Source organism: Acanthisitta chloris, unplaced genomic scaffold (genome assembly GCF_000695815.1).
Source record: "Acanthisitta chloris isolate BGI_N310 unplaced genomic scaffold, ASM69581v1 scaffold6121, whole genome shotgun sequence".
Classification (NCBI taxonomy): domain Eukaryota; kingdom Metazoa; phylum Chordata; class Aves; order Passeriformes; family Acanthisittidae; genus Acanthisitta; species Acanthisitta chloris.
The window spans coordinates 51,694-65,413 of record NW_008657554.1 but is presented as its reverse complement, the minus strand read 5'-3'; the positions used below and the strand labels follow the sequence as shown (position 1 = coordinate 65,413).

The 13,720-nt window shown below is 38.1% G+C and overlaps 1 protein-coding gene across 1 annotated transcript; it reads right to left on the bottom strand.

Moving 5' to 3' along the window:
• Positions 1 to 6,357: 6,357 nt before the first annotated feature.
• On the bottom strand, positions 6,358 to 13,064 carry MMP13 (matrix metallopeptidase 13 (collagenase 3)). The gene is made up of 10 exons (XM_009084751.1): positions 12,942 to 13,064; positions 12,605 to 12,846; positions 11,382 to 11,530; positions 11,164 to 11,289; positions 10,070 to 10,231; positions 9,360 to 9,477; positions 8,647 to 8,780; positions 8,149 to 8,308; positions 7,391 to 7,494; positions 6,358 to 6,782 (listed from the first exon to the last, which is right to left on the bottom strand). The coding sequence occupies exons 1-10, from the start codon at positions 13,062 to 13,064 to the stop codon at positions 6,682 to 6,684; spliced, it is 1,419 nt and encodes a 472-aa protein (XP_009082999.1). The 3' UTR covers positions 6,358 to 6,681.
• Positions 13,065 to 13,720: the final 656 nt, after the last annotated feature.

Sequence of the window (13,720 nt, the reverse complement as noted above, 5' to 3'; positions counted from 1 at the left end):
CTCTTCCAAAACATATGTTCATAGCATCTTCTCTCAAATGATTGATTGTTAAACTTGAGACTGTTTGTGCAACAGTAATAATTTTCCCAAGCAGTCTGCAAAGCAGCTGTTACCTGGGTGATCACTCTCTGAGCCAAAGCCAACTGAACTCAATGTTGAGATTTCTAATTTTTCAGAATTTTGGTTCAGGCCCTAGAAGGCTTCATATTGATTATTTCTTTCTTAGTACTCACAATTCAGATTCTCATAATAACTATACAAATCTAGTACTTGGAAATAAATTGATGTTATCTCTTGCTTTATGTTTCCTACTACATCTTGATTCTCCTGTTATAGCTCTGTATCTCCTTCTTGCATTAATACACTGTCATTTCACTGTTTTCTATCACTACAGGTAGAGATGTGTGCATTTTTTTGTCCAAGAAAGTTTATTTCCACCATGATTTTCAACAGAGTTTTAGACAGGACATTTCTGTGGTGATTATGAAACCCTCATTTAATTTTATTTCTCTTAATTCGAAACTAACCTCAGTTGGAAATCTGTACTCATATGCAAGATAATTTGTGAACCAGTGATCCTATTGGAGCTTCTTTGTCTTTCTTTTGTAGCAGAATTAAAAACTACAAAAATCTTCCCAAAGCATTTTGTCAATAAAATGCTCTGCTAAATTATTAGTGTTATGCACCTGAATTTTCCATGATAAAGGGTCCTTGGATGATTTCTGGAAACTACAGCTGTATAGCCCAGCCATCTGCTAAGTCTCTAATATGGGCTACTTTGAGGCATAAACCAACCTTGTGCCTAGGCTCTGCTAGAATAATAAAAAATTGCTTTCCTTTATGGTTTTTGCCTGCAAGGTCTAATCTAATTGACTCAGACTAACAGATCAAAATATGCAGCTAGAAGGAAAGAATGCAGTTTACCAAGCTCAGTTAATTCCAGCTGCCTGGCCACATCCTCACTGGCCTGGTAAGTCACTTCATCAGGCTGTCCCTTGTTGAAACTGCACTCCTTGGCACTGCAGGCACCTTATGGCCCTGGGGTACCCATACTGCAGTTTGCCTTGGGAGATTTCAAACATGACATCTTATCCCATGCATCCTTGTAGCTTCCCAGGACCAAACTTTTCTGGCATTTGTCTTACCCTGTCTTCTCTGCACCACTGATGACTTTTAACCCCATCATGCAGTTCTGCATCATTTACTTGCTGTTATATCACCCATGTGCTATAGTAAAGGAGCACATAATTTGGAACAGAGGTAAGATTTATAAGTTAAATCCATCTGATTCACCTAGAAACAGCCTGGAACCATTAATTTAATATATATGCATAGTATGCCTTGACTGCTGAGGCTCTGAAGTCAGCTACCAAGTTCACCTAAATTATTTTGGTTCTTCTACCAACAGCACTGACTCCACTAGCCAAAGCTACAGCTGCTCATTTCCTTCCTGCCTGAGACTGTGGACTGTCTGCACAGACCACTCTGGGAACACCAGCAAACAACACAGGCAACTCCCCACCTCCCACTCACCACTACAATATATCCCTCTTCCCACCTGCATGTACTTTCAAGCGCTTCCTCTCTAATGCTCACTTAGTTAGTGCAGGACTGTTGCTGCATAGCAGGCATTGAAAATACCTGAACTACTTACTCCTGTCAGGATGGGGCACAATGGGAGTGTCAACACTCCTAAGGTGCCAATACCTGCAATGGTGAACTTACAGAGCACTGTAATAATGCCATTTTGGCTGAGAAAGCCACACTTGACCCTGGAAATGACCCATCTGCTTCTTCTAAGAAGAACAGGATCATGTAAGATCCAGCAGAGACTACGCAGTATGGACATGGCTGTCCTCAGAACACTACTCCATAAGCCTCCTCCTGCCTGGTGATAGGACCCTGGTGTAGTCCATGCAAAAATGTCAAGGCACCACTTGAATGAATGACTCAGATACACACAGAACTGCAGTGTATTATTATGGGAGTAGGAGATTTGTTATATTACACGTAAATAAGAAACTTGCACCTGGTTCTCTGCTGTCTGGTAATAGATTTCATAAAGGAAAAAGTTCTTTCCTTCATTTTCTGTGAGGAAGGCAGAGGTAGACCTCACCCTCTGTAGCACAGCACATGGGAGACAATGGTGCACAAAGCTGAGGGGATAGGTGAAGTGATTGCCAAAGATATTCCTGAATAGCACTGTCTGGAAATTCAAACTGCAGTATGTAATAAAAAAGCTACTACTAAAATAGATGTGCCAACCACATCTTCATGTGTTATGTAGGAAAGAGGAAGATCCCAGGCCAGACAGGGTCTCCATGGGCTTTGTATCCTCTCTACCATCTTACATAGAACTTGTGAGGTTTTCTCTGGAACTATCATTTTCCATCAGAAATAGCAGAACCATCAAAACTGAAACCTGGTGTGGGTTCACAGTGTGTGTAGACAATCCCACTTTGTGCAAAAAAACCCCTTCAAACATAATTGACAGAACGGCTTGATCCTACATCCCAAATGATCTTTGTGGTTATCGTGCCATCAGTCTTTCAAAAGGGTACTCTTTAATTGTATTTGTGTAAAGTGAAAATATCTCCAGCAGGACATATGAACAGATGTCACCATAACATAAGCAAATATTCAATTCTTTCACATAGAAGACTGAAGATTGAGGTCTAGACCCCTGTTTAAATCAATCTGACCAAAGCAGTGAACGAGTAAGTTCTCCTCCCCAGACCCAGTAACTGTGCTGATGGACAAAATGGCTACAGATAATCCCAGAGGACAAATATTTTTCCATTAAAAATGTCAAAAATTTCTTGCTTCTTTCTATAGAAAAGAAAAAGACATCAGAAAGTCTTAAAAGCATCTTCAGAATAGGAAAGTTAATTTCTGCCCAGCTCAAAATGCTCAGTAGTCTTACTGATCTGGGCAAGGATTCAAAGATCAAGACCATGTTCTGCATCTGTAAAATATACACAAGCCTGAAAACACTAGCTCAGAATGAACTGTGAAAGGCTTAGAAATTTTCCTTAGTTCTTCCAAGCAGATGTGATCACATACTTGATATTTCAGATGCTTTTGATTATATTTGTACTGTTTTACTGGGATTCTCTGTAACTGATATTTTTCTCCACTTTGCAGTGGTGCAGTGCCATTTTTTTCAGAAATCAAGTCTCATCCTGAAAGGCTCTTGTGTTCCTCTGGAGGTGGAACATGTCTGTGTATGTGTACATGTAGTTTTCCAATGAATGAGGTTAAACTAAGGGATTGCATTATTCCTAGGAGAAGAGTATACTGTTTTAAGTGTATTGCATTGAATTTGAGAAAAGACTAAAAAATTAGTAGTCCTGACAGTGAATATATCCAGAAGAAGTTTCCTGAACATTATAATATCCTAACATTTTACCCAGCAATGCATGTTTCAATAGAATAAATCATTAAATTCTACTAATTATTGTTGGGGTTTTTTTTAATACATCTTCACCAAATGTAAGAATTCACTACAGTTAGTTGTAGCTTCCTCACCCACCATATCATTTTTAGTTCTATGCAGAATCTCTAAGAAGCAAAGCTGTCACTGCCATCTAGTGTCTTCAGAGAAGGTTTCTGGTGAACATGCTAAGGAAAAAAAAGCATTTTCATAAGATTGAATTATTTCTTCAGTTTCTCAGTTACTAGTGAATCTCAAGTAGCTCAAGAAAGCTCTTACAGTGTTGCCTAGTTTCTCACTTTGGAAAGTTTAAATGAGATTTGCTCACTTTTTTCCTCACCTGGAATGGATATTTGCATCCTCTAAGTCCTACTTGTTCAGGATCATATAACCAGCACAGAAGCCCCGAGAAGCATCTGACAGATTCCTTTTCCTGTCTTATGCTTTGTCTCCCTTCAAATGATCATTCTTAGGAGAGATCAACGTGGATACAAAAGACACATCAATCAATAATAGTTCATGTAGTATTAGGTGGATATGTGTAATTCCACATAAAAACTAGCAACCCGGTGGGAGGTTACTAGTTCTACTTATATTACACCCTGGGAGACAGCTGCCTCAGCCTCTCGTGGTCTTTTCCTCACTCATAGCATCCCAGGGAAGGCACCTCAGTCTCTGCCTCAGGAAAAAAGCTTATTTCTTTTCAATTCTTGATGATCTTGGATGATATGCCATCGGGTCCCCACCAGGCACCCATGCAATGTTATTCTCATGTGATGGCAGAGGGTCCCTGGGCACTGAGTACTATGGAGAGTTTTCTTTTCTGGCTTACAGAGTCCCTCTGGCCCTGATCCCAGCCTTCTACTTCCACAGCACAAGCAATTTTTTCCATTTTTTTTCAACGAAATTCCAGGAACTGACAGTCTGGTACTTTTCTCAGCTGAGGTAGAGCTAACCACAGAACAGCTCCTGTCTCTAGCTGGGGATGCAGGCACAGTGGCTGGAGCCATGCTTGGACTTGTGCCAAAGGCTGTTTCCAGTCAGCTGAGCAGCAAACAGGAATTTGTCTGTTTGGGCTGGGTAGCAACTGGATGTGATCATGCTGAAGGCTTTTGAAGGTCCAGCTTCCTATGCAGTACCTTTTTCCCCCTGCCAAATCTTCAATGTTAACAGAAATTCTCAGATATGATTTACATTAATTGACATCTTGCTTCCCTGTCCACCTTTGCATTCCCTGATCCAGTATGGCTCAGGTCAGACCTTTGAATTCAGAGCACTCAGACTCAACAACTAACCCTTATGAAAGACTCTTTATTATTTTGACACAATTTTCCACTGAGCCTTTATACTGAGAATAATGAAGACTAAGGTTACATGTCCAGACCATTATTTCACTGCAGAGTAATTAAGTTAAACTGCAGCCCAGTATCAAACATTATTTTTTTCAGGCACACCATATCTGTCAATAATGACTTATGTATAATTGAACCAACTTACGTTTATTATGCACAGAGAATTGTACTGACTTTTCCCCTAGCAGTTTTGTCAATATTTTATCATATAACTGAACTTTGATTTTAGTCCAATTTTTTTCATTTGTAAAGGTTTTTTTTCCCATCTGTATTTCCTTGCATTTCTTTTGAGCATATTAAGGTCTGGAATTCATTAGTTGACAGCTTTACATTCAGAAGAGACCTCTGAATCTGTTAGGTTTCTACCTCAACTGACCATCTATGTTGTGTAAGTTACAGAATGAACCTCACCAAGCCCATTGGTGGGCAAACCTGGTAATTTATGCCTGTTTAAAGGTACTAATTGTTGGTGAGCTTTTCCTGGTGAGCCTGGCTGATTGCTTGACTTAGGGGGTAGTTTTGAGAAGGCAGAAGAGGACAATGTAGTTTCAATTCACTATTAATGTTTAGCATTCAAATTAATGTGGAATTGAAATTCCAAGTTTTTCTTGATATTGTTTCATTCTTTCTGTAATGCTAAGGCCTAATTCCAACTTTGTTCTTATTCTGAAGATTCGAGGGGTTCTTCCTTTCTCCTCTCTTTCTGCTTTCCTCTCCTCTTTTCTACAAAATTCATTTTCTTGGAGAGAACAAAAAGTAAATCAGATTTCTAAGTAGCAGTGAAAATTTGAATGAATAAAATTCACGGGTTAGGGTTCCTGATTTCTTTTGTCCAATAGATCTATCTTGCTTTTATAACAGGCAGTGTATAAAATTTTAATGTAAGTAATTCCACAATATTAATTTATTACTCCAGTTTATTTAATATTATTTTTAATTGAAAAATAATCACAGTCCCACATCATTTGCATTGATTTAAAAAACAAAACCAAAACAAGTCAAAAACTTACAATGTACTGAAACAATCGATATAGATATTAAAAGAGTGACCAATATGAAAAAATACATTCTTTTCAGTACTTTGATTTGGGTGACCAGGTTCTCTTCAGGCACAGCTAGGCATAACCTCTACAAACATCACTTCAGTTTACACCAGCTGAAAACATGGGCTGTGTTACAGGATATAGTGCCACGCATGGTTTCAAACTGCTTCTTTCTGGTTTCCCCAGTATCATACGGGCTGTTGATTTCTGCAGGGAGTACATTTCCTCTTCCTGCTTTTCTGCCTGCTCGAAATGACACCTTACTGCCTCTGTATAATCTCCTTCTAAAGATGACATGGGCATCTGCTTCCAGGATAACATTCCCATTCAAACAGGGATACATTCAAAAACCTTTGAAGTCTCTAACTTCACCATTGCCACCTGGTGACACTTGCTAAACACCTGAATTCCCAGGACATTAAAAGGAATTTCAGAGAGAGCTGAAGGATCAGTTTGAAAATATAACACTCATGGGTTTCTAAGGTCTGTTTCTTGGGACATGCTAGGAGATCCTTGAAAGATGCTAGACATGCTCAGATTACCAGGAATTAGTAGTGCTCATGATCATGTGGGATGTATCCAGCATCTCACTTCAGTACTAGGCAAACTTTTAATGGTGTAATGCCCCTTGAAATGCTAACAATTTCCTTTCTCCTTTCCTATTACGTTAATTCAGTTCCAGACTGACATGCAGCTGTATAGTTCCATATATACAGTATTCATTTGGTGGTAGGTAGCCCAGTGCTTGTTCACAGAACCTTGCTGTCCTCTAATAAACCTATATGCCCACATTATCATTATTTCCATGTACTACAAGCTGCTCTGCAGCCTATGACATGGCACTCAACTGTAATTAGCACCAAAATATGGAGTTAGTATGCAGGACACGCACAATTCTTTTGCTCCAGATACTGTATTCAAACTGCAGTGGGCCATTGAAGAAGTAGAGATAACCTAAGGAAAAGGAAAGTTAAAATTAATTAACACTGAGAAAACCGTTGGCACATTAAAACCATTCTTAAAATAGAAATTATCTTGTTTGCTTTCATTTTTAGTAACTCTTTCAAATACAACATTTTAGTACTTAGAATGCTGAGCTAAATTTTTTAAGATCCTTGTTCCATTTGGCAGATCTGGATCAGTGTTTTAAAATAATTTATACTCTTTAATCCAGTGTCAATTCTGTATTTCATTACCATACAGCACTTGTTTAGGAAAATACAGGATTTGTCTGTTAATATTTATGACTCTGACTTGGAAACACTCCTTGAAGTATTGGGTAGGAATGGGCTCCATTTGAAGGAACAGATACATTTAAGCATACCACTTTAGGTTCCCTAAGCAAGGAGGGACGTGTTTTTTGGCTCCTCAAATATGTATGTACACAGTTTATAAGAGCACCTTGGCTGGAGCACGATTTGGACCAAAAAACTGATTCTGTCAAGAACAGAAGTATTGATGTGAAAACATCAAAATTACAAATGACAGAGTTTTCCACAGGACACTAATCTCAAGTTTCAAGGGCAACTAATTGTAATCAAGTTCCATTATCAGATATGTACCGTTTCTTTCAAAGACTGCATCCACTTTATCACCAATTCCTGCGAATTCTTCCTCTATCAGCCTGGGGTAGCCTGCTTCCATAACCTCTGCATCTTCATCATAACTATATTAAACACAAAATAAAAAAATATCAGAGGATTTAAGCAGCCTCAGGACAATAAACAGGGCACACCTCCATCAAAAGTGGAATAAACACAAAACTAATAGAGCTACATTTCAGAATTGATCTCTAAAGTATGTATTATATGGGGATTATTGTATCAGGATGTACTGGCACTACAAGCCTATCCTGAGACTGCTGGGCACAGAGATATAGGGAAAGGATGGTAATATCTTAATTATGCATGAGGTCTGGCTGTGAGCCCCACTCATGGACAAGAAAAGAACAGACACTCAGGGGAGGGATAGATTTCTTACTCTCACAGCACTGATACCATTTCATGTCACACAAGCAACTCAAGGAAGCAAGGTGGGAAATTTGTCCAGCAGACATGACCGTATTACAAAATCTCATGCACTGGAGCACTTTATTCTCCTTTGTTTTCTTTCACTCAGCTCTTAAAGTTTGTGCCCATATGTTTAGTAAAGTCTTGCATACACCTTTACGACATACTGTACACAGCTATAGCAGCAATGAAACCCACAGACTGGAAACATGTGAGCCACAGTCAAGTGCATGGTTTGAAGCAACCTGCTGACCTTTTGGTACTTGTGGACAGGTTACGGCTAAGGACACACTGATCTGTCTCCAGCTTACCTCCAGTACTTATTTCCAGTAAAAAAGAGAGTCTTGCCAGTGTCTTTAATATGGACAGCTGCATCTATTCTTTTCATTTCTTTTGGGAATCCCATTTCATATATCTTTTTAGGAAAGTCTTCAACTATGTCATAGCCATTCAAAGCCCAGACTTTCTTTCCTGAAAATAAGAACAATGTAAGGATGAGACTTTGTAAAGACATGGCTTTGAGAGCAGAATGAAATGAGGATGATATAATCTCTATTTTCATGAAACATATACATTCTTGAGTCACATACTCAGCAGGTAACTAATTATGCTTAGATCCTAGGCATCTCAGCCTACTTGCACATCTAATTCGCTGAAAATTGTATAGATGTGCATGAGATAAACCCAACAGTTTGCTTTCTGAGCAAGGAAGGTAGGATGTTTTGTTCTTCTATTGATTACCTCCACACCACTTACTGAGCTTGATTAAATATGTGTATTTTCTGCCAACAACAAAATTGTAAACTCACCCTTAAACATGAATACAAGATCTTTGATGGGATTTTCATAAGCTGCATCTATTTTATTTGGAAGCTCTGGCCAAAAAGACTTCAGTAACACCAGTTCTGCCTCAACCATCTGAGGGTGCAGTCGCCAGAAAAACCTAGTTCAGAAAAAGAAAACATTTTATGCTTCTTGTCATACTGTAGAATAGCAGCATCTTTGATCTGCTACAGCAACAATTAGTTACTGGTGAATCAATGTTTTCATAACATAGATTATTTAATACATAGGGCCCTGTAGACCTTTCCTTTCTTCATAGTCACCTCACTGCAGAGCATTTATGTCACTCACACAGTGATAACCTGAAACAATAACAAATTTGAACTTTTTTTTTTTCATTTAGCATAAAAGAGACACTGCTGTCCCATGTAAAACTTCACCCAAATAAATGTTAGGAGATATGTGCATGTTGAAGTCAAGTGAAATGAAAAATATGTACAAAAGTGTCAGTCTTCAGCCATATTATCTTCATTTCATATTACTGGGCAGTCAAGTGTGTAGTTGTGTTATAAATCCTGCCTAAAAAGATATATGATGCAGTTTCTTAGAGGCATCTATATTGATTTGTGATATTTTAAATTTATGTTTACTCAAATCTTTAGTAAAGAACTAAAATTGTGGGTTCGCTTCCTCAAACTTTATTCAGTGCCCACCATCCATGTCACGGAATTTTCTTTACCTGTCCTTGAAGACCAGCATTTCTCCACGAAGTTCTGTTACTGCATCAAGTGATAATTCTACATCACATTTTTCTGGTGTTTTGGGATGTTTTGGGTTGGGATCTTTGTCTCCAGCACCTGTAATCATATCATATTATCTAAGTGTGACAATGTTCTTTTCCTTTCTGTTAATCATTATATTAAATAGGACATGGAAGAGTTCCCAAAGAGCATGATGAATACAAACATAACAGGCAAAACATTTGTATGGGGAAAGTCTGTTCTCTCTTTTCTCTAGCCAAATACATTAATGAACTTTGCAGTCCAACTATGCTGCAATGATGTTAAATAGACTTGCTTTCTTTATCCCAGGTTTTAAAGTACACCCTAAAGTTTTATTCTTTCCATGATGAAACCTGGATAGTTCATTTTCTCCCTTTTAGAATGTTTTACCTTCTCTTCTGAGGCAGGTCAAAAAGTAGAAAGATTCTGTCCCACAGTATCCACCACTAAAGGAGAGAGTACAGTGTCCAGTTGTCCTCTGCACTATTACTTCCTTTTTTTCCCCCTCTGAACTATTAAATCTAAGCATCTTCTGTCTCAGCAAATTGATCTTAATCAGTCATGACTGCTGTTGTTGAACATCTACAGTGCTGTAGTAACTGGGCAGTGCATCTGTAACAGGTTATAATGATACAGGAAATACATATTATATATTATATGGACTTACCATAGAGCTCTTGGATCCCTTGCACATCATCATCAGGAAGCACAAAACCAGTTTTTCCAGTGTATGTATATATTGGAAACATCAACGCTCCAGGGTCTCTAGAGTGTTCAAGTCCCAGTGAATGACCAAATTCATGGGCAGCAACAAGAAACAAGTTATAGCCTATAACAAACCACAGCAAAAGTAAATGTATATCTCCGTGCTTCACCAAAGGGGACATGGACTAATCAACTAACCTTAACACTGTTCTTTAACATGTGGAACAATGGGGACAACCAAAAAATTATGTATAATTCATAGAATCATAGAATGGTTTGGGTTGGAAGGGACCTGAAAGATCATCTAGTTCCATCCCCCTGCCATGGGTAGGGATACCTTCCATTAGACACTATTGCTTGTCTTTTTCAAACTACCATGGGTTTTGCTTTAATAAGAACCTAATCAATTTAGTATCTCATAGCTGGTGTTCAGCCTAAATCTTACTTGACAATGTTGCTATGCATGCAGATTTAGATTCCTTGTAATTTCTTAGCAACATAGGAAAGCTCTAGGGTGAAGTCTTGGTCCTACTCAAATAAAAAATTGTTTTTGGAATTCTCCTCCAGTAGAGAGTTCGTATTATTTTCAGTATTGCAGAAATTAATTTAAATGCCAGGAGGGTGAACTAATCCAGTGCTGAAAAAAAAATGTGTTTTGTTCTATTGAGTCTCTGTCCTGGATTTGCAAGGTGGCAAATTTTCAAATTAAATGCAAACAGACAATTTGCATCTGAGTTATGTGTTCTCTATAGGCTTCAGTGAGGTAACTCTGACTAGTCAGTGATCAGACCTAGTTGCTCAGTGAAATGCCAAAATGCCAAAATCTCTAGTTTGTTGCATTTTTAAAAACACTTAAGAGGTTTATATCAGAATTTATGCTAGGCATATGTTAAATTTCCATTTATGACTGGAGGCTAAACCCAAATTTCTTTGTATGGACAGTGAACATAATGATGAATGAATAGTAAATAGACAAAACAAACTGCTCACAGATATCAAACAGGGAAAAATTCTCCATCTATCATCATTTTGAATAATCTTGGGAGTTTCTCTTACCTCTAGAATCATCTGACCAAGCTTCATCATCATCAAAATGGGCATCTCCTCCATAGTCTGGACCCGGGGGAAAAGCATGAGCCAGTAATCCAGAGGGTCCATCAAAAGGGTAAAAGTCACCATGCTCTAGAAAACAAAATTGAAAACAATTAAATTAATTACCCCATCTTATTGGGAGGAATATAACTATAAAATAAAAACAATTGGGTCTGTGTTACCTTTAGTACCAAAGGAGATCATGATATCAGCTACACCACTACGTATTCTGGTGAAGTTCAGTGGCGTCACATCAGACCACACTTTAAATGCCTTCTTGAAAGCTCTGTCTACTTCAGCGCGACTCAGATCTGAAGTGTAATTCATAATTCTGTCAAACAGATTAATATCTCCAGTTAAATTGTGTGAATTGAAGAAAATGTGCAATACCCTTTTATCTAACTGAACACCTAATTCAAAGATTTTGCTTTTTTCTTATGTTGCTATCACAAAACAGAGCTCAGCACCTGCATACAGTATTAAATAAAAAAAAAATAATAATCGTTTCTATCCGCATTAAAATAATTCAGAGGCAGCTTTCCGTAATTGGTTTTCTATGCACCAGAAGATATGGAAAATGCAGATATGTTCAGTATTAAGGCAAATCATAATAGCAACTTCAAGCATTTTTTTATGTCATATAAAATATTACACGATCCTCACTTACTGGAGAAGCAAAACATCATCTGAAGAGATTTTTATAGGCTAGAATAATCCATATTAAAGCAATATTCCTCACCAGATTCTGAACTAATTGAGTTCAGTGATTTCATATTTGGAATCTGCTAAATAAACTCAGGTCACAGCTGATCAAACCCCAGGTTGACAGCCTTGCAGAATTAAAGGAGAACTTTCAGCATCTCAGCTTCTCAAGGTCAGCTTTCTGAGGTAATGGTGCAGGGATTTGTCTGACTAAACACAAACATCTACATCTAGAATGTGAAATGGAAGGGCCTGCTCTCACAGCCACATTGCAGAGACTGGTTTGTATCTACACTGCTTTGTCTGAGACAAGACCTATGTGAAGCAGATGCTAAACTAGAGCTAAGGAGTGGCCTAGAGAAGTGCATGACTGTAGTCACTAGCCCTGTTTCATTTGGCACCACATATGTGCCTGGAGTGTCTACATGGATACCAGATGAGGAATTATTAGCTTACACCACAACAGCTTTCCTCCATGACAAAATGCAATGAGAAAAATTAATGTTTACTTCCTTGAGCTGCAATGTGGGCTAGAGGGGACTTTCCAAAAGTGGAGCTGTAACAGTTTTAAACTGCAACATGAATGCTGTCAAACTCAAATACATCCTTCTCCCATCAACCTCATATGCTGAGCAACCTATTGGACAAGGCACCTGGAAAGAAGGCAGTAACAGTAATAACACTCAAAATGCCATGCATTTACCTGTATGTCAAATTCATTTTTGACCACTTGAGTTTTCTAGGGAAAAAGTTATATTCTCCCACATCTGGGACACCACATCTTGGTTTCTGCATCAGCTCATATGTTTCTTCGTCTAGTTTGCCTGTCACCTCCAAGCCAAAGAAAGCTTGCATTTCCCGAAGTTTTGATGCCACTGTGTTTCCACTCTTCCTCATTATGCCAGCAGGATTCAGGCGGAGATCATAGTGAGTCCTGAGATAGCGCTAAGAAGGGGAAAGAAATAATAAGTCTAGTTTCCAAACAGTTGTAACTGCACAACTATTTATGAAACGTGCAAATTACTTATTTTATACTGTACCTCTGCAAACAGAAGGTCTTTCTCTGTGAATTCATGGCTGTCTTCAAGAGGAATAGGGATTGTCAGGCAAAATGACAAACCCAAGAAGAAAAAGAAAACAGCTGAAAGTCTTGATTGCCTCATGTTGGATCTGTGAAGTCTGAAGCCCTGATATTTTAGAGAGCAGTTACCTTTACTTTTATAGTCCCAACCCAGTGACTCACCACTTAGGGACAAGTTAGAACTTCCTTGTCAGTGCAAGTAAACATGCTTAGACAGCTGCTTTTTCTCTCCTCACAACACTGTGGTTTAGGCATCCGTTCTCTGACTGACAGTCCTGAAACTATATCCTTGTATAAACATGAGATCTCTGAATATTGACATAGGTTGTGGGCAGAAGTAAATTGCAGTTTTTGGTTATTTTGCAATAACTAACACTAACAATAACAGGCAACACATTGTAATAACTTCTTCTTTGCCAGAAAAAGTGCCTTTTTACTATTTGATAGACAATAAAAACACATAGCATGCTTCATGATTTTTTAAATGAATTCTGCAACTTTTCAGTAGTTATACTAGTACAGTAGCAAGTTTTTAACAGTTAGAATAGATCCTACACACTTCAATTGTTAATAAATGTAGCATTGGCAGATAAGAAATAACATTATAGAATATACAATATGGTATTACCTTTCCTTGTTTTTGTAAGGAACTATAACACTAAAGCATCAACAAAATTTTGCTTCAGAGATCCTTAAAGAGAATTCCTATTACAGAATAATTTACTGCCTGAGATGTAC

Bases quoted from the DNA above. Each gene is read 5' to 3' on its own strand.
- MMP13 (XM_009084751.1), bottom strand. From the start codon at position 13,064: ATGAGGCAATCAAGACTTTCAGCTGTTTTCTTTTTCTTCTTGGGTTTG. The intron at 11,531-12,604 runs GTAAATGCATGG...TCTGTTTGACAG, and splicing joins AAAATGAATTTGACATACAG to AATTATGAATTACACTTCAG. The intron at 8,309-8,646 runs GTGAGTTTACAA...TCTTATTTTCAG, and splicing joins TCTTGTATTCATGTTTAAGG to GAAAGAAAGTCTGGGCTTTG.